This window comes from Miscanthus floridulus, chromosome 7, assembly GCF_019320115.1.
Source record: "Miscanthus floridulus cultivar M001 chromosome 7, ASM1932011v1, whole genome shotgun sequence".
Taxonomy (NCBI): Eukaryota; Viridiplantae; Streptophyta; class Magnoliopsida; order Poales; family Poaceae; genus Miscanthus; species Miscanthus floridulus.
In genome coordinates, this window is record NC_089586.1 from 100,949,867 (window position 1) to 100,975,423 (window position 25,557).

At 42.1% G+C, this 25,557-nt stretch overlaps 1 protein-coding gene across 1 annotated transcript; it reads right to left on the reverse strand.

The window, feature by feature from the left end:
• Positions 1–18,422: 18,422 nt before the first annotated feature.
• On the reverse strand, positions 18,423–24,220 carry LOC136467442 (uncharacterized). The gene is made up of 3 exons (XM_066466151.1): positions 23,712–24,220; positions 22,668–22,816; positions 18,423–18,802 (listed from the first exon to the last, which is right to left on the reverse strand). The coding sequence occupies exons 1-3, from the start codon at positions 23,895–23,897 to the stop codon at positions 18,664–18,666; spliced, it is 474 nt and encodes a 157-aa protein (XP_066322248.1). The 5' UTR covers positions 23,898–24,220; the 3' UTR covers positions 18,423–18,663.
• Positions 24,221–25,557: the final 1,337 nt, after the last annotated feature.

Below are 25,557 nucleotides of genomic sequence, written 5' to 3' on the forward strand. Positions count from 1 at the left end.
ATCGGGCGGGGGGCTGGTAAAGAATAAGAATTACGACGAACTGATTCATTGTGGTGCCAAGTTTGTGCATAATAAAGTAGTAAAATCACTACCACCGCTACTTGTTTGACAGGAATGAGGTTCCATATGCTCAGCTACGTACGTATTTATTTATTTATTTATTTATTTTGAAAAGGAGATGCGGCAATGCAACTACTGTTTCTTAATTCGGATCGACGACATTGCGGCTTTACATCAAGACCGTCTTGTGTTTAAAATTTTAGGCGTGCAAATCAGTTTGATGCTTGTTTGTGCACCAATAATTAGGTCAGCGCTTTTGTTCGCGCGCTTAGGTTGGTATAACAACTCGATCGGATTTGTAGCTAGCTGATCGGTTGAGCGTGAGAGGACAATATCATTCCGGTTGCCTTTGCCCGCTAAGGAAAGTCAATAGCGACTTCTTTCTGAAGGTTAATCGATCAGTATCTAGTCACTTTATAAAGCTTTAAAGCATGATCACAGAGTGTACGTACACAGTAGTGTGGGTGTGATACTATTATGCTCAAATGCGATCTTTCAAAAATATTATTATGATCCAATGCTCCATGAAAAGAAGCGCCAATGCAAGCCGCCGCCGAGTACTACTAGATCAGAGCACGGTAAAGTTCTCATCATCCTACTTAATCCTGAAAATGATGAACCCGTAGGATCTAATCATGTCCACTTGACCCTCGATCGGACCCCTGCTACGGGTGGGGCTTGCCCCTCGACCGGACCCCTGCTACGGGTGGGGCTCGAGGAAAGTTGGACTTGCAAGGAGACCGAACGTGCGGTCGCAAAACGATAGACCCCCGTAAGGGTCGGAATCAGGAAAGACCTTTTTCGATCCACCAAATCTCACGGCTATACCCCGAGGGGTCCGATTACGACGAAAGGGAATCGCCGTCCCCAGGACACGCCGTGGGCGACAAAAGAAGGCCGAGGCCCTCAAAGTCCTCTCGTTCGGAAAAGCCTCCGCAGGCTCGGGGGCTACTGTCGGGGACCAATACTAGGGTAACTGAAGAGGAGGGGCTAATGGTCATCAACATTGATTCATCCGACCAGTAAAGAGTGTGACTACAGCTCCAACCAACCCTGAGGCCACAGGCTCCGCCTCGCCCGACCCTTGGGGGCGAGCTACATCTCACCCGACCCCGAGGCCGCAGGCTCCGCCTCACCCGACCGCTGGGGGCGAGCTCCGCCTCGCCCGGCCTCTCGGTCGGGGGTTCCGTCTCACCCGACTCCTCAGGCACGGCTCCTGACGGAAGCCCATACCGCCGCCAACCACTACGGGCCAGAAAGTACAACCCGAGGTCAAACTTCTGGCATTGTGCAGGGAGCGGGCACATCTCAACATGACCCGTGCCTGCGACATGTCACTCCAGGGAACTCACATCACCAACAGTGACGGACACGTGGTCACTATGTTGCCTACTCCCTGTACGGCCGCTGAACAGCACGCTGGTTCGCCACGTCGTCCGCCATGGCAGAATGGGACGTCACGACCCGCTGACAACGCTAGAGTGTGGCATCAGCGGCGGATAGGTGCCCGGCATGGAGCCGTCCCTGTCACCATTTGCAGTGTTGGCGGGACCCGCACAAAGGAAAATAAAGGTCCGGCGTTCCTCGAAGTCTTCCTCTCCTAGCCTCTTCTCCCTCTTTCTCTCTATGTAACCTGCTCTTCCCCTTCGTCTATAAAAGGGGAAGCAGGACGTTCCAAGAAGAGGGTGGTTCACCACTCTACACGGCCGTAGACATCAAAACACACGCCCTAACACGTCTTAGGAGCATATACACATCAGAGATTTGGGACATGTCCATCTCTCGCTCGTTTATAATCCCTACTATAAACTTTCAGTGCTAGTAAGACGAGTAGCAGCGACGAACTGGACGTAGGGACTTTCTGCCTGAACCAGTATAAACCTCGGGTCCTCTAAGCACACCATCTGAGCCAGACGCGCAATATTGGAAATTTACTCGTCGGTGGTAACTCGAAACACCGACAAGTTGGGTCTTTGTTTTTTGTTTTTTGTTTTCTTTTTTTTTTGTTTTTGTTTTTGTTTTTTTTTTTTGCTTCGGCCATGCTATTGAGGGATGGAGAGGGGCTAAGATGAGTAATTTGACCTAGAACTTGGCTAGATGTGTTGGAGCGACGCACACTTGTGAAAATTTGGTCTAGGTTGCTCAAGAGTGGCTATGGAATGATAAAAATTTGACTAGGTACTCAAAGAAGTTGAATTGATAAATCTAGATTAAAAAGAGTTCAAAATCCAAGCTCCAAAGTGCTTGTTCAAGTCCACTGGATGATCCGTCAATGCAGTTTGGGTCGTCCATTCTTATATTGATCATAGAATGATCTGATGATGGGTGTTTACCTTAGCATATCATTGGTCCATAGTGTGTTGTGAAGATCAAGACTTGTGCAAAGCTTTGTGTGTCACATGACGATCCCGTGTGTAGGTATGAAGCACTTAGCAGATCATCCGATGACACTGTGTACATGAAGATAGACTTTTTCGAGCTTCTAGCAGTCACACGATGACCTGATGTTGATTACTCTGTCACATGGCGGACTATGCGGTGGTTCTGCCGTACGTTCGACTATTGGAGATCAAGAGGCCAATGCTCACTGGAGGATCCAGCGAGGGGTTCAAGCCCTCGCCGGTTCTTATGGTGATGCATGCGCCAATAGGATTTTGGCCAACGGCTAGCTCTCAGCCCATTTTTAGCTCTCTTTGGCAACGCCACAAGGATAGACACATCTCGAAGATTTAGAAGCTACTGGAGAGCATTAGCAAGTGTTCAAGTTGAGGATTGAGGATTTGCTAGTGCTAGGGAGTAGCAAGCGTGGATCATTTGAGGGTCAGGGCTAGTAGTAAGTGAAGATTAAAGCTTGTTACTTGATGTTTGCCGGGACCTAAATGCATGGTTTGGTGTTGGAGTCACTACTACAGAATGAACTTGTTGTCCCGGGCGGTAACGGCCTTTAGTCCCGGTTACCGCGCCGGGACAACGATCTCGGGACTAAAGATGCCACCTTTAGTCCCGGGTCATCGAGCCGGGACTAAAGAGGGACCTTTAGTCCCGGTTGGTGTTACCAACCGGAACTAAAGGCCCTCCAGTCGAGCAAACGTGGCCGCACCCTTTAGTCCCGGTTGGTAACCCCAGCCGGGACTAAAGGTTCATTTTCTTTTTCTTTTTTTTTTGTTTAATTTGTTTTCAGTTCAGTTACATGTATTTATTTAATATATAATATGTTTTTATGTACGTATTCTACGCTGCTAATATAAATACATGCACACATATAATTACATCTAATTCTCATCTCGAGCATTATTATATTCGAATAAAGTATGAACATATATATATTATAGATATATATATGTATATATACAACACTTTCATAATCTTGTTCTCGAAAATAACGATATCAATAAACATTTAATTTACATCATTTATTCCTTAGGATCAAAGTAGAACTCGCCGTTGGGATTTAGCACTTTTTCTAGAAGATATCCTGCTATTGACTCTTGAACTGCTTTCAGATGGTCTTTTTGCATGACCCTTCGTTTCAATCATTCAGTCTTGCATTTGAAATAAAAGGAAAAGTATTAATACATATATATATATATATATATATATTTATTTAAAAATAAATAAAAAATTGATATATACGTACTCTGATGACATCTTTAGGAGTTCTTCTTATGTGTGCAGTGATAAATTCACAAACGTAGTATCCACACAAGTTATTACCTGGTTCCTGCCGCAAACACCACTGTACGAGAAGAAGATTATTCTCATCATCTCACACGTAAATTAAAGTACGATATAGTAATTAAACACGTGGGGAAGTGTATATAGTACAACTTACTGGTATTTCAACTACATTAAGTGGTGCCTTGCAATCCTTGCGATGTTGCCGAATAAACTCTTTCTAAACCCTGTGCGACCAATAATGTACGATCGTTAATAAATTATGGCAAAGTCTATTCAATAATAGTTGTGCGCGAGAGATCGAAATTACCCCTGGATAATGTCTATCATATCTTGGTATAGTGCCCGCTCTTTTCTCAACGAGTCAAAGATTACTAACCGACTTGAGTTTAACTCAATGACAATGAGTATCCAGTGAAACCTGCATTGGTTTATACACACACGTACATGCATATAAGTTGTATTGATATTACATAAAATGTGTAGACTACATTATTATTAACACTTACTCAAAGTTGTACGGGAAAAGTATTGTTGTCTTGTCGTGCTGCTTCACGAAGAACATCATGATATTCTCATGTGCTTCAGATACCCACCGCTCCTTGACAATAATACCGGTTTTGAATACGATATAAGGATCAATGAAGCCAACACTGGTGTCTTGTATTCTTTGGAGCTGTGACATCTGGAATCTGTATATAAATATAAGTTACATGTGAGGATAATTATATACACGTACGCATGGAAGTGAGTTTAATAAATAAAAGTAAGAATCACTTACAAACAAAAGAAGCTAATGATTGATTTGTCCAGAGCGTCCATATGGTATAGTTGATGCAATTCTTCGAAACTAATATGTAAGATGTCATCGCCATGGAAGTAATGATGGTCTCTAAATCTGATAAAGATCCACTGCTCACCCCTGCCACACGCCTACATGTACGACTTATTGAGCAAGTACATTTGCGTACCCAATTCATTCAGAGCCGCAGGGTTGTACAGACTTTTGCCATATTTATAAGTCTTCCAGGTATCAACTTCCAGGTTCTGGATTGGAGCTTTGCCCGTCAATTGATCCAAGGTTAAACCAGTATCTTGAAAAAAAGCATTAAGGGCTTGAACCGACACTTCTCTAGAGTTGTCTGGTCGATAGACTTCTATGTTGGAACCATATTCATTAGCAACAACAAGATTTTGCATTGGTTGCTTCTGTTGTCCGAGCTATGGGACATCCTTCCCTGATGCTCTTTTCCTTTTCTTATCTGCATCATGTGACTTCACGAGGGAGCAGTCATAGTCTGATAGTGGCGAAGGCTTATGAAGTTCAATCATCTTTTTCTTGTGTGCATCGACCTTCTGCCTCAGCACATCTCGTGGTATGTAAAAGTACGGCTTCTCCTTAAGCTTCGCTTGACTCTTGTTTTTGATATCTATAAAAAAATCTTTCACTTTTTTGTCTTCTTCAGCTGCTATTTGCTCATCAGTCTTTTTAGGAAGTATTTCTTGAGAAATAACTCTTTTTCTCGGGGTCTTCTTTACCGCCGGGACCTTAGACGTCTTTGTAGTGCGTCGCTGTGGAGGGGGTGGGGGCGGTGTTGGAGACCGGTGTGGAGGCAATGAGGTCGGTGTTGGTGGAGACCGGCATGGAGGCGTTGGAGATCGTTGTGGAGGCGGTGGGGCCGGTGTAGGAGTTGAAGATCGTTGTGGAGGCGATGGGGCCGGTGTAGGAGTTGGTGATCACCGTGGGGATGAAGTCGTCTCGCCCCCCGCGACGCTGTGATGAGATGGGGAATGAATGATTAGGCTAGGCTGGGGGAAGACCCTGCTACATAAACAAGTTATGTGTCAATTATTTTTGAAGCCAATAAAAAATTAATGGAAAATAATATTTCATTCACTTTCATTCGTACCTAGGGTGAGGTAGGGGAAGCGGTGGCGCCCCAGGAATGATGATGAAGCGTTTGCGCCATTGAATAAATGTCTTCTCTGCTTCTCCTAGTGTTTTCTCCCCATCACCGCCTTCAATGTCAAGAGGAACATTGCTGTAACCTTTGAGCACTCTATCGACCGAGACGCTAGCATATCCAGGTTGAATAACTGACCCATAGATTCTTGGTGTCTTCGTTCGGTCTATTGGAGATACAACCCCGACAGCCACCATGATTGATGTATTATTACCATCTGGAATGTGCAGCTCACATGTTGTTAGAGGCTCGGTAATGTCATCAATAGGGAAGCGCAACCCAACGTCGTCTTGAATAACTGGCAGCTCCGTAGAAGCACAACTGCTTTTCATCTGACCAACGGGGCTAATGGTGACTCCCGGCGTTGATTGTGATTGCATTTGACTCATTGCTAGCTGCACTTGCCTCTTGATCTCCTCCTGCATTCTTACCTCAAGAGATTTTTCTCGTTCACGTGATTCAAGCAATGCTTGTCGTGACTCATCAACAAATTGCTCCAATGCACGGATTCGTTCTGCCTCCTCATCCTTCTTTCTCTAGCAGCTTCTATAGGTATCCTTGTCTGCTGGGAATGCGTGTAGCCACGGAACTGCCCCATAGCCTCTTGTTCGACCACCGTGTTCGGGATTCTCTAGGGCATATATCAATTCATCCTTCTCTCTGTTGGGCTTGAAAACACCACTATCAGCTTCTTCCCTAGCATGATCTAGTCTCTGTGTTGCTCTCTCAATTTTTTGACCGAAAATTAGCTTGCCAGTGTCTGGGTCTAGGCTTCCCCCATGAGCGTAGAACCAATTCTTCGCGCGTTGAGGCCAGTTCTTCTCTATTGTTTCAGGTATGATTCCCTTGGCAGTAATCTCTGCTTCTAGGTTCTGCCACTTGGGAATAGCACTCCTATAACCACCTGATCCCATGCGATGATGGTATTGCTTCTGTCGGGCATTCTGTCGATTTCTCATCACACGTTCCTCACTGTCTTGAGATGTCTTGTATTCTACGAAGGCATCCCAATGGGACTCCAACTTGACAAACGCCTTAGCATTGAAATTCAACGTAGCATTCTTCAAGATAAACTTTTTATACAATGTCTTCTTCCAACTCTGGAACAATGTTGCCATCTTCTTCATTGTCCAATCCCTCACTAGCTCCTTCAAAGCATCATCTGCTTGTAATGTGAAATGCTGAGTGATATCTCTCCAAGCTAGGTTCTTATCACGATTAGATACAAAACTAACATTAGGAGCGAATATCTTCTGCTTCCATTCATGAGCACTAACTGGGATCCTATCCCTTACAATGAACCCACATTGATTGACATATGTCTGAGCATGTGGTCCCAATGGTTTGCCGGTGTCGGTGTCGAATTCTGATATTATGAAACGGCCCTCTAATGGCTTTTTTGGCCCTCAGACTTTCCTACTTTTGTCGGTGGTTGATGTAGATCCAGAGACCGGCTACATGAGTAGAAACACAATGATTAACAACAAATATATATGTACGCATACATCTATAAGAGATGATAGATAATCGAATATACCTCGCCAGTATTTTCTTGCACGACAATTTGTTGATCTTCAACCACCGGCATATTCAGGATATCCTCATAATCAGCAAAGTACTGACTCGTGTCATCTACATCCACATTGGTGCCGGCGTTGATAATATCCGCCATTATGTCATCACTCAAGTTATCATCCTGAGCAGCCATTTGTATCTTTAAGATAACACATAGATAGAATTACTATGGTACATAAGTACATGTGATAACACATATAGAATTACTAAATCCAATTAAATATAATAACACATAATATTTCATAAGGATAAACAATAATAAGGTATAGGCTTTGGAATCGAATCAAAAACACTTTTGATCCAAAAACATGGAAATAAGTACATGTATATATATACACATAGAATGATACAATATATTTTCTCTCTCTCTCAACACATAAAAATAAGTGCATATGTCTATATCTCTAGATATGCATGTGATAACACATAGAATGTCTCTCTAGATACAATTTTCTCTCTCTCTCAACACATGAAAATAAGTACATGTATATATACATATAGAAATAATTAAGTACATATGTATACATATAGAATCTCTCTCTAGATATATATAGAGAGATAGAATATATAATTACTAAATCCAATTAAATAAATCTAACATGAAATCAGATAAACTAGTAATAGATAATACATTTTAGTCTAACATATATCAAAAACTATAATAAAAAACTATCTAAATAAAATACTAATTAAATTTTAATACATTTAAATCTAACATATATCAAAAACTATCTAAAAAATAACTAAAAAACTAACAATAAACTACTAATTAAAATTTAATACATTTTAATCTAACATACAGCTGAGACTTTGTAAAAAAATCTAAAAAACATGGCCGATCAAGAGCATAGATCAAGAGTTCGATGGAGGGTAAGGTGGACGCGCGGGAAGCGTCGGCGACGGAGGGTGGGGTCGGGTGCGGCGGCAGAGACGGGATGCGGCGCGTGATGCGGGCCGGGAGAATGGCGCGGCCGGGCGGGGGTAGACGACGATGGCGGCGCGGCAGAGACGAGCTCGACGACGGCGGATGACGCGGCCGGGCGGGGCTGAGCGACGGAGGCGAAATCGAAGATGAACAGAACAGACGTTCGATATATATATAGGCCGGGACCCTTTAGTCCCAGTTGGTAACACCAGCCGGGACTAAAGGACATTTAGTCCCGGCTGGTAAGACCAACCGGGACTAAACGACCCTTTAGTCCCAGTTGGTCTTACTAGCCGGGACTAAATGTCCTTTAGTCCCAGCTGGTAACACCAGCCAGGACTAAAGGTATTTTTGGGCGGGCACCGAAATTGCCGCCCACCCTTTAGTCTCGGTTCTTGGCCTGGGCCGGGACTGAAGGCCTCAAATTTTGACAACCCGCCAGCGTAATTGGAAAGGCCAGGGATTTTGATTTTGTTTAATACTAGGTTAATCAATTAATTCCATAGCAACTTCAATACTTTGCAATATTTATTTTAAAAAATACTATTGATTAACTAATTATTTATTGTAAATAGGAAAATTTTGTAACCTAAAGTTTTTAATTTCTTTTATGAATATAGAATATAAATGTTACTAATACTAAGTATTTTGTTAATGCAAAAATATATTTGTAACTTAAAATTAATAAAACTAATATTATTCGATAGGAAATTTATTATCATATTATTGTAACGTCAATGTTTCAATTTTTTCTCGGTTTTTGACCAAAATTGACAGGAAATTTTTGTTGACCCTATAAAAATAAAGAAAATGTAGTATTTTTTGTTCTACAACTTTTTCAAATGAAACAATGGCCTATATAAGGATTGTATATATTGATGAGCTTAACAAACTTGGTATTCAAAAATTTTCAATTTGAGACAATCTAGGGTTCCGAAAACTAGTTTGTAGGCGTCGAAATTTAAAAATGATAAATTTGAACCGTCCAAACTTTCTCAAATGGAAAGTTGACCAAAACAACAATTGTAGATCTTTTTGAGTTTAACAAACTTGGTATTCAAAACTTTTCAATTAGAAGTAATTTAGAGTTCATAATACTAGAGTCAAGGTGTTGTTTTTTCATTTGACCAAATTTGACTTGGTCAAACTTACTCAAATGAGACACTAAATGACCTCAGATGAAAAAACTCTGAATACCAAGTTTGATCATCTCAGCAAGATCTACAATTGTTACATAGCTCATTTTCCCATTTGAGAAATTTTTTTCAAACACTAGTCACAACTTCTTGAATCTCATATAGACTTTCTAAAACTATGTCACACACTTGTGAAATTTGAACTACATTTTGTTCAAGCCTTCTCAAATGAAAAATGGTCTATATAAGGATTGTAGATATTGATGAGCTTAACAAACTTGGTATTCAAAACTTTTCAATTTGAGACAATCTAGAGTCCCGAAAACTAGTTTGTAGGCGTCATAATTTAAAAATCACAAATTTGAACCATCCAAACTTTCTCAAATGGAAAGTTGACCAAAACAACAATTGTAGATATTTTTGAGTTTAACAAACTTGGTATTCAAAACTTTTCAATTTGAAGTCATTTAGAGTTCATAATACTAGAGTCAAAGTGTTGTTTTTTCATTTGACCAAATTTGACTTGGTCAAACTTGCTCAAATGAGACACTAAATGACCTTAGATGAAAAAACTCTGAATACCAAGTTTGATCATCTCAGCAAGATCTACAATTGTTACATAGCTCATTTTCCCATTTGAGAAATTTTTATCAAACACTAGTCACAACTCCTTGAATCTCATATAGACTTTCTAAAACTATGTCACACACTTGTGAAATTTGAACTACATTTTGTTCAAGCTTTCTCAAATGAAAAAATGGCCTATATAAGGATTGTAGATATTGATGAGCTTAACAAACCTAGTATTCAAAACTTTTCAATTTGAGACAATCTAGGGTCCCGAAAACTAGTTTGTAGGCGTCAAAATTTAAAAATCACAAATTTAAACCATCCAAACTTTCTCAAATGGAAAGTTGACCAAAACAACAATTGTATATATTTTTGAGTTTAATAAACTTGGTATTCAAAACTTTTCAATTTGAAGTCATTTAGAGTTCATAATACTAGAGTCAAAGTGTTGTTTTTTATTTAACTAAATTTGACTTGGTCAAACTTGCTCAAATGAGACACTAAATGACCTCAGATGAAAAAGCTCTGAATACCAAGTTTGATCATCTCAGCAAGATCTACAATTGTGAAGTCATAACATATTACATAATATCCGTCTCTAAAATATAATATATTAAACATGCATTGTTGTATTATGCGGGCACAACAGTGAATTTCTTCTTTACGTATGACCCTTAGTTATGATCTTGTCGTAACCATGAAGTGTCTTCATCATTTAACATGATGTTTGGATCTTTCTTCACTATGAAGGGTGGAATTCGGACATTTCTTTCGTAATCTTCTGACATGTGTGACTTGTCTTCAATTTCCACTATATTTATTTTCCCAGAAAGAATTATGTGGCGCTTTGGCTCATCCCTCATTGAGTTGATGTCTTTGTTTTTTTCTCTCTTTGATTTTGTAGACATGTCTTTCACATAGAACACCTGACTCACATCGGCAGCAAGGACGAATGGTTCCTCTTTGTACCCAATATTGTTGAGGTCCACTGTTGTCATTCCATACTCTTTGTCGACTGTTACCCCTCCTCCGGTCAGCTTCACCCATTGGCACCGGAACAAAGGGACTTTAAAATTAGGTGCGTAGTCTAGTTCCCATATCTCTTCTATGCGGCCATAATATGTTTGTATATTCCTATTTGGATCTGTGCCATCTATGCGAACATTACTATTTTGATTGGTGCTCTTTTTATCTTGGACAACTATGTAAAATGTATTCCCATTTATCTCATACCCTTGGTACGTGAGGATATGCCACGATGGCTGCCTAGCCAACAAATATAGTTGCTCATCAATATTGTCATCGCCTTGACATTCTTTTCGCAACCAACCACTGAAACTTTTCATGTGCTGATGCCTAATCCAAGCTTCAGTCTTCCCTAGAAACTTGGATCATAAGAACTCCTTATGTATCTCGATGTACGGATGCACTAATGATGAGTTCTAAAGAACTATGTAGTGTACTTTATTAAAATAATCGTCTTCCATGCCGATATATGTTTTCTTCCCTAAAGTTCCTTTACCACTGAGTCTCCCCTCGTGTCATGATTCAGGAATGCCAATCGGGGCAAGGTCAGGAATAAAGTCAATACAGAACTCAATGACCTCCTCTGTTCCATAGCCCTAGGTGATGCTTCCTTCAGGCTTAGAACGGACTTTCACATAGTTCTTCAAGACTCCCATAAACCTCTCGAAGGGGAACATGTTATATAAGAACACAGGTCCAAGAATACTAATCTCCTTCACCAAATGAACTAGGATGTGTGTCATGATATTAAAGAAGGATGAAGGGAACACCAACTCAAAGCTGACAAGACATTGAACCACATCATTCTGTCGAGTAGCTAGTTCCACTAGATTGATTGCCTTCTGAGAAATTGCATTGAGGAATGCACATAGCTTCACGGTGGCTAGATGTACATGTGGAGGTAGAATTCCTCTTAAAGCAACTGGAAGCAATTGCGTCATAAGCACGTGGCAGTCGTGGGACTTTAAGTTTAGGAATTTCTTATCTGGCACATTTATTATACCATTTATATTGGAGGAGAATCCCGATGGGACCTTGATGCTGCTTAGACATTCAAACATGCTGTCCCTCTCTTCTTTGCTAAGCGTGTAGCTAGCAAGACTTAAATAATGGCGTCCATCATTTGTCTTCTCTGGATGAAGGTTGTCTCGTTCTTTTATGCCCTGCAAGTCCTAGCGTGCTTCAAGTGAATCCTTTGGCTTTCCGTACACATCCATGAATCCTAATAGGTTCACACAAAGATTCTTTGTCAGGTGCATCACGTCGATTGCGTTGTGGACCTCTAGGACTTGCCAATAGGGTAGCTCCCAAAAGATGGACTTCTTCTTCCACATGGGTGCGTGTCCCTTAGCATCTTTGGGAACATATTCACTGCCTTGTCCCTTTCTAAATACTACTTTCACATCCTTGACCATTGCGAGTACATCTTCCCCGGTTTGGTTATGAGGCTTTTTCCGGTGGTCTGGCTTACCTTTAAAATGCTTCTCTTTCTTTCTTACTTGGTGATTCAAAGGAAGGAATCGACGATGGCCAAGGTACACAACCTTTCAACATCTTTTTAAATATATACTGTCAAGGTCATCAAAACAATGTGTGCATGCATTATATCCTTTATTTGTCTGACCTGAAAGATTACTTAAAGCAGGCCAATCATTGATTGTTATGAACAACATTGCTCATAGATCAAAGTGTTCTTGTTTGTACTCATCCCAGACACGTACACCTGGTTTGTTCCATAAAACTAGAAGTTCTTCAACTAATGGCTTCAGATAGACATTAATATCGTTACCAAGTTGCCTCGGACCTTGGATGAGGATCGGCATCATAATGAACTTCTGCTTCATGCATAACCATGGAGGAAGGTTGTAGATACATAGAGTAACTGGCCAAGTGCTATGACTAGTGCTCTGCTCTCCAAAAGGATTCATACCATCTGTGCTTTGCATGGTCTTTATTTCTGAACAAACGTTTTAAGCATGGTATTATAGGAGCATACCACATAACCTTGGTAGGGATTTTCTTTCTAGGACGTTGTTCACTCTCGACGTCACCAGGATCATCGCGCCTGATCTTATACCGTGATGCTTTACATACCAGGAATTCATCCAAATTCTCGTATTCATTGCCATGGTAGATGATGCAGTCATTAGGACATATATGTATCTTCTGGATTTTTAATCCCAAAGGGTAGACAACCATTTTTGCTTCATACATAGTGGTGGGCAATTCATTTGGCTTCGGAAGCATCTTCTTTATGAGGTTCAATAAATTCCCAAATGCCTTGTCGGATACACCATTCTTTGCCTTCCACTGTAGCAATTCCAGTGTTGTACCTAGCTTTTTTTGCCCCTCTTCGGCCGTCGGGTATAGCAACTTCCTATGATCCTCAAGCATGCGCTCAAACTTAACTTTTTCTTTTTCACTTTCCCATTCTTGTTGTGCATCATGAATGGCATCGCCAAGAGCATCACCGAGATCATCTTCTACCGCTACCACTTCTTCATCTCCCCCATTGTAGTATCATCAAAGGCACCATACTGAGCAATAATGTCATCAATGTCTAAATCTTCTCCTTCACCTTCTTCCATCATGACCCCGCTTTCTCCATGCTTAGTCCAACATATATAGTTTGACATGAAACCTGACTTAAGCAAATGTGAATGAAGACTCATTGAGCTTGAATATTCCTTTAAATTCTTACATAGGGCACATGGACAGCACATGAAACCATCCTGCTTATTTGCCTCGGCCACACCTAAGAAATAGTGCAAGCCCTCAATAAAGTCTTGGGAGCGGTGATCGGCATTGTACATCCAATGGCGTGACATAATCTGTATTACACGACAAATTATGAAAACCTTGAACATAATTAAGTATTTTATTACACAACATAAATGACACACACACGGTTGATTAATTAACTAAGCCTGGCTACAACGTAAGCAATCCCAACTATCACTAAACAAACTAAAACTACAATGCACTTCAGTAACATAATTATTTCATGATCGTATGCAACTAAAACAGACAAATTATTCTTCTGTTGAATATCAATAAGCTTCTCCTGCTGGCTCACTGCCTCATCAGCAGCAGCCGCTACCTCAAGCGTACTCAAATTCTGCACGTATGTAGCATAATCTTCCTCCCAGTACCAACCATCGCATCCATTGCCCTCCCACTGAAATTAAAGCCAAAAAATATTTAGTCAAAAATATTCAAGAAAAGTAGGTCAATTAGCCATAATTATAAAATGCGTAAGAAACTCGCATCGCGATCCGGGCACTTGTAGAAAACACGACCCTTATTGGGTCCCTGTCTCTTGACTCGGTACTCCATCACAATCTTCTGCTTACACTTACCGTAGATAATGAGAGGGAGTTCTGGCCTCAGTCGTTTCGCAACCGAACGAGAGGCCGAGGATCCGGTACCAGTTGTCATCTACTTTCTATACTTATTTTTGCAAACTAGTGTAAATTTCATATTTTCTAAAATGATATATTTAAACAAAACTAGTACGGATTTCACATGTTTCAATAAATAACCATCCGTACTAGTTGACCTTGCTTACGTGATCATCTCGGCTAGCATTTCTCCACCGAACGGCACCGTACTTGGCCAAGGAAGAGCTCCGATTCTACGAGAAAGGGAACACGGTCTTCCACGACCGTTGCCGCTCTCCCTCGTAGAATCAAAGCTCCTCCTTGATGTCCGTTACCGCTCGGCAGAGAACATGTTGGCCGAGCTGAACACGGTCGGCAAGTTCAACTAGTACGGATTTTCTATAATTTTCTAACTATTTACTAAGTTTTTTATTTCATGGAAAATTTAATTCTAAAAACAAGGCATGATTTCTAAGTAGTTCATTTCATGGAAAAATAATTCTAAGTGACCTGCTCGATATCGGCGAGCTCACGGACGTTTAGGTTGCCGAGGATAGTAACATTTGTAGATGATATTTATAGGTCTGAAGTTATCAAATATCCATCAAATTATAGCTCAAAAACATGTTTCAATAAATAACCATCCGTACTAGTTGACCTTACTTACGTGATCAACTCGGCGAGCATTTCTCCACCGGACGGCACCGTACTTGGCCAAGGAAGAGCTCCGATTCTACGAGAAAGGGAACACGGTCTTCCACGACCGTTGCCGCTCTCCCTCGTAGAATCAAAGCTCCTCCTTGATGTCCGTTACCGCTCGGCAGAGAACATGCTCACCGACCTGAACACGGTCCGCAAGTTCAACTAGTATGGATTTTCTATAATTTTCTAACTATTTTCTAAGTTTTTCATTTCATGGAAAATTTAATTCTAAAAAATAAAATGTATGATTTCTAAGTATTTCATTTCATTTGATGAACTAATTTAACTTTTGTTTATCCAAACATATATGCAAATCATCATGTCATTTTGAGCTAAAAATGACATATAAAATCATAATAAAGTCCAACATATAAAGTTACACATGCATCTACATCGCAAAATGAGATAAGCTACTGATAAAACATAAGAGGATTAAGTTTGTTACCTCCAAAATCGAAAAGCAACACCAATGGAGGGGGAGAGAGCAAGAACAACAGCAAGCTGAAGAACAGAGGCAGTGAGTTTGAATGGAATGGCTCAGACTCGGGGAGGAAGAAATGAGCTGAATTATAGGCCAGGATAATTAGTCCCGGTTAGGGGTCCAAACCGGGACTAAAGATTAATCTTTATTCCCGGGGCATCACCCAAACCGGGACTAAAAGCTTTAGTCCCGGTTGGTAATAACAGCCGGGACTAAAGATTCCTGCCCCGCGGACGACCGTTGGACAGGGACCTTTAGTCCCGGTTGGTATTACCAACCGGGACTAAATGGTCCTTTAGTCCCGAGGGCAAAAAAAAAATACCAAGACTAATGCTAAATTGGGACATCGTTCTAAAGTCCTCTTAGTAGTGAGTTCTTAGTGATCTTCCATTGGTGGCGGCGATTGTTAAACTGTGATCGCCAGTTTTCAAAATCGGACCACTAGAAAGTTAAGGGAAACACATATAAGAGTTTTTATGATGTTGGTGACTTGGTGAGTGACATGAGCCTTTTCATTGCAAAACACATTGAGCAAACATCCGGAAAATAGAAATAGCAATGCTCGAACCGGACCGCACCCAGTTAACTTGTACTCTCATCCTAAAAAGATGCAATTCTAGAATAGTGCTTTGTTTTAGTATGTCATATTTGACTTATTTATATAAAAATATTAATTTTTATCGTATGAAATAGGTGTTATAAATATTAATATTTTTTATCTATATATTTGGTTGAAGTTTAGACACCATAATCGAGAATGCATCTAGAATCACATTCTTTTCACGACGGAGATAGCAGATTGCAAGCGCCTATTTGGGACTGCTCCACAAACTACATTGTCGAGCAATTCCACGAAAATTGAAGTTTCTAAAGCATCCTTTTATGTGGTCTCGTAACTGAACTTTTTTCTGGAGTGGAGCTGAGTAGTCTCAGACAGCAAAAGAAAAGAAAAAAAAAGAGAGCAGCCATACGGCGACGGTACTAGCTAGAGCGGGCAATGTTGTTCCTGTCAGGAAGGACTGGCGTGCATGAATATGTGCCGGTGCATACCACTGCTCTCCATGCCAGCATGTTCGTCATCGTGGCAACAAATGGCTGGTACAGTACAATCATGGAACCTCGAGAGTCGGCTGCTATTGTGCAGCCGAACTGAACGCCATTCCTCGCTGCACCTTTGTGCGGGAAGATCCACTGGCCAATAAATTCTCGAATATACAGAATATTTTAACGAGCTAGCTCGGTCTCGAACCGGTGGTTCACAGTCATGCTGCAAACGGTGTGGCGCGTTTGTGTCTGGTCTGGCTTTGCCAAAAAGAAACATGTTTCGTGCGCAAGTGGTTCACAGTCATGCTGCAAACAGCAAATACACTGGAGCGCACGCTTTGCCAAAAAGAAACATGTTTCATGTGCGCACTGTACACTGTGGTGACGGGATCAGACCAACTCGGCAGCTGATGGGGAGCATGCCAATTGCCATGTACAGTACTGTGCTAGCAAAAAAAAAACAGGTCGTGGCAACTTTCCCAGTCTCGGTGAAACGCGCGTCTGAGGGGGGGTGGGGGGTGCAGGTGCAGGGAATCCGCGGGCGATGGCAATGTTTCCACCGTCATCCGCACTCGCAGACAACGCAATCCCGGCGGACCCCGGCCGGCAGCGGAAAAGCCCTTCCATTCACCTAGGTCTGCCGGCCGGGCAATTGTCACGGCTGATCGATGAAGCGAAAACGAATAAAATTTTGCTAGCTAGTGACGGCTGAGAAGCGTGAACCAGCAGCCGCCGCCCGGGGCTCAAAGACGTAGAACGCGCTCACCGGCGTTGCGTAGCACGCGATTCTTTCCGTGATACTGTTTGCTAGCCATGCGATTTCGATCTCCTCTTGGTGGCATGGCCGTCGCTTGGCGGCCCGGTGGCGCCGTGGAGGCCGCCGAAACAGCAGCCCGTACCAGCAGCGGACGACCAAGGTCCACCGACCACCTGTTGCAGGTGTCTGCGTGCGACTTGGATGCTGAGCAGTGGATGTCACTGTTACCGCGTGGCGTGCGTCACTCTGCTCGACTTCTCATCTGGATCTGGGAGGAAGCTGCCATCTGAATTTCTGATGGTAATAGCTGACTAAGGGGAGTTTGATCCGGTGATTAAAATTTAGGAGGTGTCACGTGAGGGTGTTGTATGGAGTGTTTGGATACTAATAAAAAAAATAAATTACAGTCAGTACTCCACGAGATGAATTTATTAAGCCTAATTAATCCATCATTAGCACATATTTACTGTAGCAAAACATTGTCAAATCATGGACTAATTAGGCTTACAAGATTCGTCTCGTAAATTAGTCGCAAGCTGTGCAATTAGTTTTGTAATTAGTTTATATTTAATACTTCATGCATGTGTCTAAACATCTAATGGGACAGCGACTAAAGTTTAGGAGGATAAACCAAACAGCCTGACTTGCAGGCAGTTCTAATAATCGGTAAGCTTTACCCCCGGCACAAGAGTTTTACTTTTACCGTGAAGGCGTGAACCTGAGTCCAACCGTCAATATATAGCCGGCGCTGTCGAGTTGCCGGTATTCAACCTTCAGCACGAGTAAAAGTCGATAAGCGCAATTGACAGACAGACTAGCCCCAAAGGGTATTGGATTGTCACCAACAATTCAGAGTGGACAGTGGAGCCTCGTGACACACGATTCGGATGTACGATCGGTTCATGCCAAATTGGCAATGTCAGGCAAGCAAACAGTTTTCCTACCAAGAAACGTATATCTGACGGCCTGTGCAAAACTGTTTGTAATAATTTTGCCCCTCTATCCATCATCACCTGCCATACGCACAGCTAGTACTGTATTGCAATCTTGGTACTAGTATTATGGTAGCTGAGAAAACATTGCTCTGCAAGAATGATACTGTACATGTACATATAGCAACTGACAGATGCTCACAACAAACCATATAGTATAGCAACATTAAGAGTGTACAGAGTCCGTGCACATCAGATGTACAGCAGCGACATTTCCAGCCTCTGAGCATTTCTCTATACAACGACCAAGGCCCATCTGCTAACAACTTTTAAACACTGGTACTCTGATGAGCCCAACTAAGCACAGGGGAACATACAGACCGTTCTGAAAAGCATATATATATATAGGTAAATGTCTGGTGAAGGATGACGCTGATTAGTTCTCAGCATTTATTCCAAAAATCCGGACCTTGTGCATATTCGGTAGTTTGGCGACCACAAGCACACTAACGGCAAGGGTATTGAGGAAGAGCATAGGTTGTTGGTAGTCTGTGGTGTGCAAAGCTATCAGATACCTGTCAAGGAAATGTGGAGGGAAAGGCAAACTACAGTTAGTAACAAAAATACTGGAGACAAAAAAAAACACATAGCCGAGAGTATCTTTCTGTGAATCATGGATAAAAATAGTGTGATTCTGCATTACATTCGTAACGAATCAGGCATGAAAAGTAGTTAACTTTTTTTTAGGATTAGGTATAGTCTATCATGCTGTTCACTATATGCCATGTGAATCTGATTGAGTGCTTGAAAAGATTAGCGACAGGAGAATGCAGAAGTCACATGAAAGATCAGTCAATATTAATTGCTCTACAGCTCCACAGTTATAACACACTCAGGATAAAGAACAGTAAGCAATGTGTACAAGCTGATAAATATCTGTCAAAACTACTGCAGCATTGCACTACCGTGAACACCATTATGCTATGCAATGCAAATGCAGGCAAGGCATTGAATTGTACACATTAATTTTGGAGGAATCTGGAGGAATTTGTGAGAGAGTAAACAGTGATTTTCAGCTTCAAACAGTGAAATCCGGCTGAATTCTTCACCGGCTGGTGAAGAATACGTCGCAGACAAACTCTAATGTCCATGCTACAACTAGAAAATGTGCTCTACCACCTACATGGCAATATTCAAGGTTTATCCCACATTCCCCCACTAAGCATGCCATAGATAATAACACTTATTCTAAGACAGCTAACTATAGCTTATTGTTAATGCTACACATGAAGTGGTTTTTCTCAGTGCAGCTTGTTGCTTTCTTGACAGTGAAAGAAAAGTGGGATGTGTTCATGCCTGTAGATCCAGTGAGTGGTCCCAGTATACTAGAAGGTCCCAGAATAACATAAGCAACTTACATAGCCTACTATAGAGTATAGAGACATTACTAGAAGCAAAAGGCAAGTTTCCACAAATTGAACAGAACTCAGAACAGAGAAGATCACAAAGTTGAAGCAGCAAATTTCTCCAGTGAACTGTGGCTATGGACAACCCAGTGAACTCTGGGTATGGACAACCAAATTCAGAGCAGAGAGAACAACATGAAATTTCAAACAAAGCCTTCAACTTTCAACCATAGTTTTTAAGTCGTCGCCTTGGCGTCCAGGCGATTTTCAAACCTGGGCGTCGGGGTCGCCACAACCTTGAGGGATATGGCGTCTGCAGTCGTCGCCTTAGGCGCGATTTGGCGTCCCTTTTGCGCTGGGCGGGCGTCGCAGGCGCGGAATCTTGGATGGCGCAGCGCAGGAGCAGCGCGCAGGTGGGAAAAGAAGCAAGGTTTCAGCGCGCGGGAAGTCGAGGGGAGTTCCACGCGCAGGGAAATTCCTACACCCCCTGCGGGGCCATGACCCCAGGCCAGCACGTCAATTGAGAGAAGGGAAAGGGCGAGGGTGGTAGGGAAAGAGGGAAAAGGGAAGAGGGTGGCCGGCGTAGCACCTGGAATACACGGTGGTGGCGCGCTGCCTCTGTCCAGCTGCTCCTGCTCCATCGATTTGCGCTTCCTCTGCCGCCACCGCCGATTCACCCCACCGATTCGTTCCTCCTTCCGATTCTCCATCGATTTGCGGCCCCGATTGTTCTCTGTCGATTCGTGCCTTCAATTGATTCTTCCTCCCTCCGCTCCATCGATTTGTGTCCCCGTCTGGCCCGTCATCGCAGGCTCGCGGTACACAGGTAACTCTTCCGCTCCCGCTCTCCACTGTAGGCCTCTGCTCTTCTCCTTGGATATGCTCTGCCTTTAGGATTGCTGGTACATGAGCTCTAGGATTGACAGCAACAAGGTATGTTTGTGCTGCTCCATAGTAGGTTATAGTATGTGTATGGCGTCGCCTCGCCGCACGCCTTACTCGCCTAGGCGTCTGGAAGGGGGTGGGTCGTCACGCCTCGCCTTACCGCCTTAAAAACTATGCTTTCAACATAAAGTGTGGCTGCTACACAAAGTGGACATTTGATTGCTTACACTACCATATTACCATTTAACGTTAACTTCCTAATTAATTTTAAAATGGCCTTTTTCCTCTTAGCAGCAAGCAGGGGCAATATTCATGAAATCTAAGTGCATGGTGTCATTAAATGGCATGAAAATGTCTTCAATGATCAAATACAACACTATTCCAGCTTTGCACATTGTGGAAAGTGTAAATCATGATTCCATCAGATATTCGTATTGAACTACTAAACCATTAAAGGGACAAACTGCACTAAGTTTTTTTCTCGTGATGACCGATAGTAATGCTAGAACAGAATCAACAAGTTCGCAGCCACCAAGCACAAAAAGGCAAGCTCATATTTTCACAGAAACTGCCCTGACTATCTGCACGAAAGCTATACTAAGAGTATTTTAGTTTCCACAGGGCAAAGTTATATCTGTTTCTCTGACAAGATCATCAAAGAGGATTAGATTGGCGATCATGCTTTCATTTCATTCCTTGAGAACCATGATAAAAGTCATATGCATAAACAGGCAATACCTTACACTCCGCAATTTTCTCCATGATTTATATCTATGGTAGTGTTCCTAAACAAGTCAAGTAGGCTACCTAAATGAACAGATGGTTTCCTAGTTCCTATATAACCTGCCAACTAGGTCGTAGAGTCACTACTATGGGGTGTCTGGCAACCCTTCTTTTGTTTTATTGTCAGGGATAACAAGGCATTCAGGGGCCATTTGGCAGCACTCCTTGGAGCAGCTTCTATGTGAGAATCACTACTCAGCCAACAGCAAAAACCCGCACAGATTCTGATGGGGACTAGACAAGACGCACTTCTCCATTTAGACTAGAAGCTGGGAGCTAAAAAAACACGCTCCTCACTGCTCCCCGTTCAATCACCACCGGAATAACTCCAGAATCAATTCTCGCCTGCTCCCCACCCTGTTCCCCCAACAAAATCAACTATAATCACTCCATCAAAGAATCAAGGAGTGGAGCTCTACCAAACAGGGCCTCAACTATTAGGGAACACGGCTCCCTACATAAAGTGTCTCTTAGTATCAGATTTCATTTAATTTAGAGATAACAATATGAAAATAAGAAACTAACGTGTACAAACAAATCGCACACCAATGGAGTCAAAGATTACACATAAAAGTTTTCATTTCCTACAAAGCAAGGATAGGGGTTATGGACCATACGTCAAACCTCAACAACACAGTTGATGGGGATAAACAGTGAGATCTCACACAATAGTGGACTCATTTGCATTTCTGAAATATAATACATTATTGATAAGTCCAGAGTCATACAGATTATGGTTTCAGTAATTAGTAATGGTCGTTGGCCTAACAGGGTGGTAAACAGTGAGATTTCCCACAACAGTGGTCTCAAATGAACTGAAATATAAGAATCATTAATAAGCCTGGGTTCATAGAGATTACAGTTTCCATTAAAAAATCCGAGCAATCGAATAATTCTAAAAGGATCGAGAGATAGCATATAACTGCAGCAACTGCAGAATACTTTTTTAGGAAAAAGAACATGTACGTAGTGGACTAATATACAGATCAGATACTATGGAGGAATATGGAATATTCCTATTAAGTCAACCATCACAAAAACAACTACATCAGGGATGGTGTACAAACCATTCAATAGTTATTAAAAAGAAAGAAAAAAAACAAACACAGATTAGGCTACGAAAATCAGAATACCTATATGCATGATCTAATACAAGTGAAAGAAACTATATCTGCCATTCAGTATTAACGGAACATAACCATATCCTATATAAATCAACATTTAGCGGTTTCAAATATCTCTCATGATATTGCGTTCTGGGTCGACAAAACATTTTGAGTGTATCTATCACATAATATTTCTCCTAAACATAGCCATAGAGAATGAAAATGAAATTGAACAGAGAAATACGATGGGCAGCACTTACAGGACTACAGGAACAACAATGAGGAACTTCCTATTACGAGTAAGCTGTTTGCCGTTGTCCATTTGTTCCCACCAAGTCAATCCGTTGTACATTCCCTGGTCATCAGCAAAAGGTGTTCCTTTCTTCCAATGGAAAAAGTGGTATGTGATCTGAAAAATAGGATTCACATTCCAGATGGCAAGTGTTATTTGGACAAAGTTGCTTAGAGAAATGTTTAACAGATAGTACAGGAAAATTCAAGAAACCAAACCCTGTATCAACAGTATCTAATATGTTCCCTTTGCTTTACTTTAAATGAAGATAGGGAACATTTAAAAACACCTATAGGCTAACAAAGTGAGAATCCCAATGAGAACAGTTTGCAATATTATTATTAATACTAGTGAGGAATTCATCATCTGAGGCAAAAACATACTAAAAGTGATATGCCAGAGTACCATTTGTACATATTTGGAAGTTCCTAAACAAGGCAGACTACTAGGCAAGCTAACAAAATATGTAGCAACATCATCAATGCTGATATTTGTGTTATTTGGCCTTCAGACATTACGAATTTACAAACTATGCTTGCAAAGATATGCTTCAACCAACTTTGATCATGTATGCATGAAGTCCATTTTTACTCGGCTGATGTACACAGAAAATATTCGTTATGTTCTTAACTATATGGTCACCACTCTGAACAGAACTAACTAAACTCGAATGCTGAAGTACCCTGAAATTCACATAAGCTAACAGCCAATGGTCACCTTTACGCGCAATTTGGTGAAGCAATTCTGCCAAGTGGACACACCTAAACTAACTCCTATATTGGATGTCCTATCAGTCCAATTGAGGGAGCACGAAGCAAGCTTCTTACGCAGATAGCATCACCGCATTAACGACCGCGTTGGGCGGACCGAAGCATTGGTTACAGCCTCTCGAAGAATTCAGATCCATTAAGTCACCCCGGGTCACAATTTCAGCAGCAAATGGGAACTCCGCACGCACAACGAGGCGGGAGGGGAGGCTTGAGGTTTGAGAAGAATTGCAAGAGGCGGTTACCGCGAAGTGGAAGAGGTTGACGACGGTCCACGCGGTGCCAGGGGTGCAGCCGAAGACGGAGAGGACGAGGAGCCAGGAGAAGAAGACGATGAGGATGTAGGTCGTCCAGACGCCCGGGTACATGAACCACTCGGTATTCTTGTTCAGATCCGCGGGCGGGAACGCCTGCACGTACAGCTTCGCCATCGCGGGGCTCCCGAGCAATCCCTAATCGCCGGCCGGCCGGCCTCGCTAACCCTTCCGCCCCCGGCGACGGGAGAACGGCAGGACACGGGCAACGGGAGCAGCAGCGAGCTGTGTGGTTTCGTGCCTGCGGTCCGCTGTGGCGGCTGCGACGGCTGCGGTGGCTCGATTTATAGGTGCGGGATCGGAGGGGGCGAGGAGGGAGGGAGCGATGGAGGTTGGAGCCGCGGCGTTCAAAGATGGGGGCGAAAAATTAACGAGGCGGTGAGAGGGACGGGTGAGATGGAGGAAGAGGACGGCGAACAGGAGCGGGCTGCGGGCGCGTGGGATGAGACTGGCGAAGCAAGGAAGAAAACACGACGTCGTCACGGACGACTGGGTCAAAGATGGAGGGAGGCGACTGATTCTGGGCTCTCATGGGCCGGGCTCAGTTTCGGCCTCTTTGAATGAGTGGCTAGCGCGGGGCCGAGGCAGGCGCATTGGTAATAGAATTTTTATATTTGTATTTTAAATTCGTTTTTGAAAAAATAATTTGTCCCAACAGAAATTACAGGATTAATACTCCCATGCTAATTCATGTGTCCAAGTGAACGGATGGAATTTCCTTGCTGCTGATTTTGACGTACTTTTAAAAAAAAAAAAATCTATACGAGCTTAGATCAAGATTTTAGAGAACGATTCAGTAGGGGTCCTGACGTTCCCTAAAAAAAAAATTTAGAGAACGATAGATCTACAACTTTATATTTTATAAATTCTGGTGTTGAAACCATCTTGATTACCAAAAAAATCATACACAACGTTCTTAGATCTAAACCTTATACTCCCTCTATTTCAAACTATAAGACATTTTAATTTTATAAGATATACTCCCTCAGTCTTGTAGGCCCCGTTCACGTGCCCTTGAATCCGGCTTAATCCGCTTATTTTTTTTCATCTGGAACAATATTTTTCTCTCACAAATTCTTCCAAACCATCCAAATTCTTCCAGAGCCATAACATCCGAACGAGGCCGTAAAGACTGTCGTCGTAAGGTTTGAAAAAAAATCTCACAAAGACCGTCGTTTTATAGGATGTACAGGTATCAGCTTTTAGCAGAAGCCGGGACCCACTCAATCGGCGTGTTCGCTGGTTGATTTCTAGACTGGATTAAGCTGGTTTGTTGTGAGAGAGAAATACTATTGGCTGATTGAATAAGGTTGGCTGAAACCAACAAACGAGGTGAATAAAAAAATTAAAATGAAGACTCTCCAACATGGTACGTGCAGCTGTTTTTGGGTAAAAAAAAAGGAAAAAAAACTGACCGCATGCACAAACAGAGCCACTGATGCCCTCTCCTTCACACGTTTCCTCTGCCGCATCGCATGCTCTGCCAGTTCCCCCACACCTGCTATGTTACGCATAGGAGCAACAGTGATACTTCTGGCCTGCCTCACCCTGTTAGTTGATGTTAAAATTTGGTTTATGTTAATGCTTATATTAAAATATTGTAAAAGAAAAATAATATTTTATGACTAAAAAATAGTTCTAAATAACCTCAAACGAACAGGGTGTGTCCGGTCCTCCAACTATGAGTATATATATCCAAGAGTTTTTCTAAAGTTCACTCTCTAAATTATTATTTGAGAGTCATTTGCATAAAAATCACTATTTATATCTTTTGACA

What these genes read in the sequence shown, in the direction of transcription:
- LOC136467442 (XM_066466151.1), bottom strand. Translation starts at nt 23,897, where the DNA reads ATGGCGAAGCTGTACGTGCAGGCGTTCCCGCCCGCGGATCTGAACAAG. An exon ending in TCAACCTCTTCCACTTCGCG is followed by an intron (nt 22,817 to 23,711) that starts GTAACCGCCTCT and finishes CCTATTTTTCAG; the next exon opens with ATCACATACCACTTTTTCCA. An exon ending in ATTGTTGTTCCTGTAGTCCT is followed by an intron (nt 18,803 to 22,667) that starts GTAAGTGCTGCC and finishes TTTCCTTGACAG; the next exon opens with GTATCTGATAGCTTTGCACA.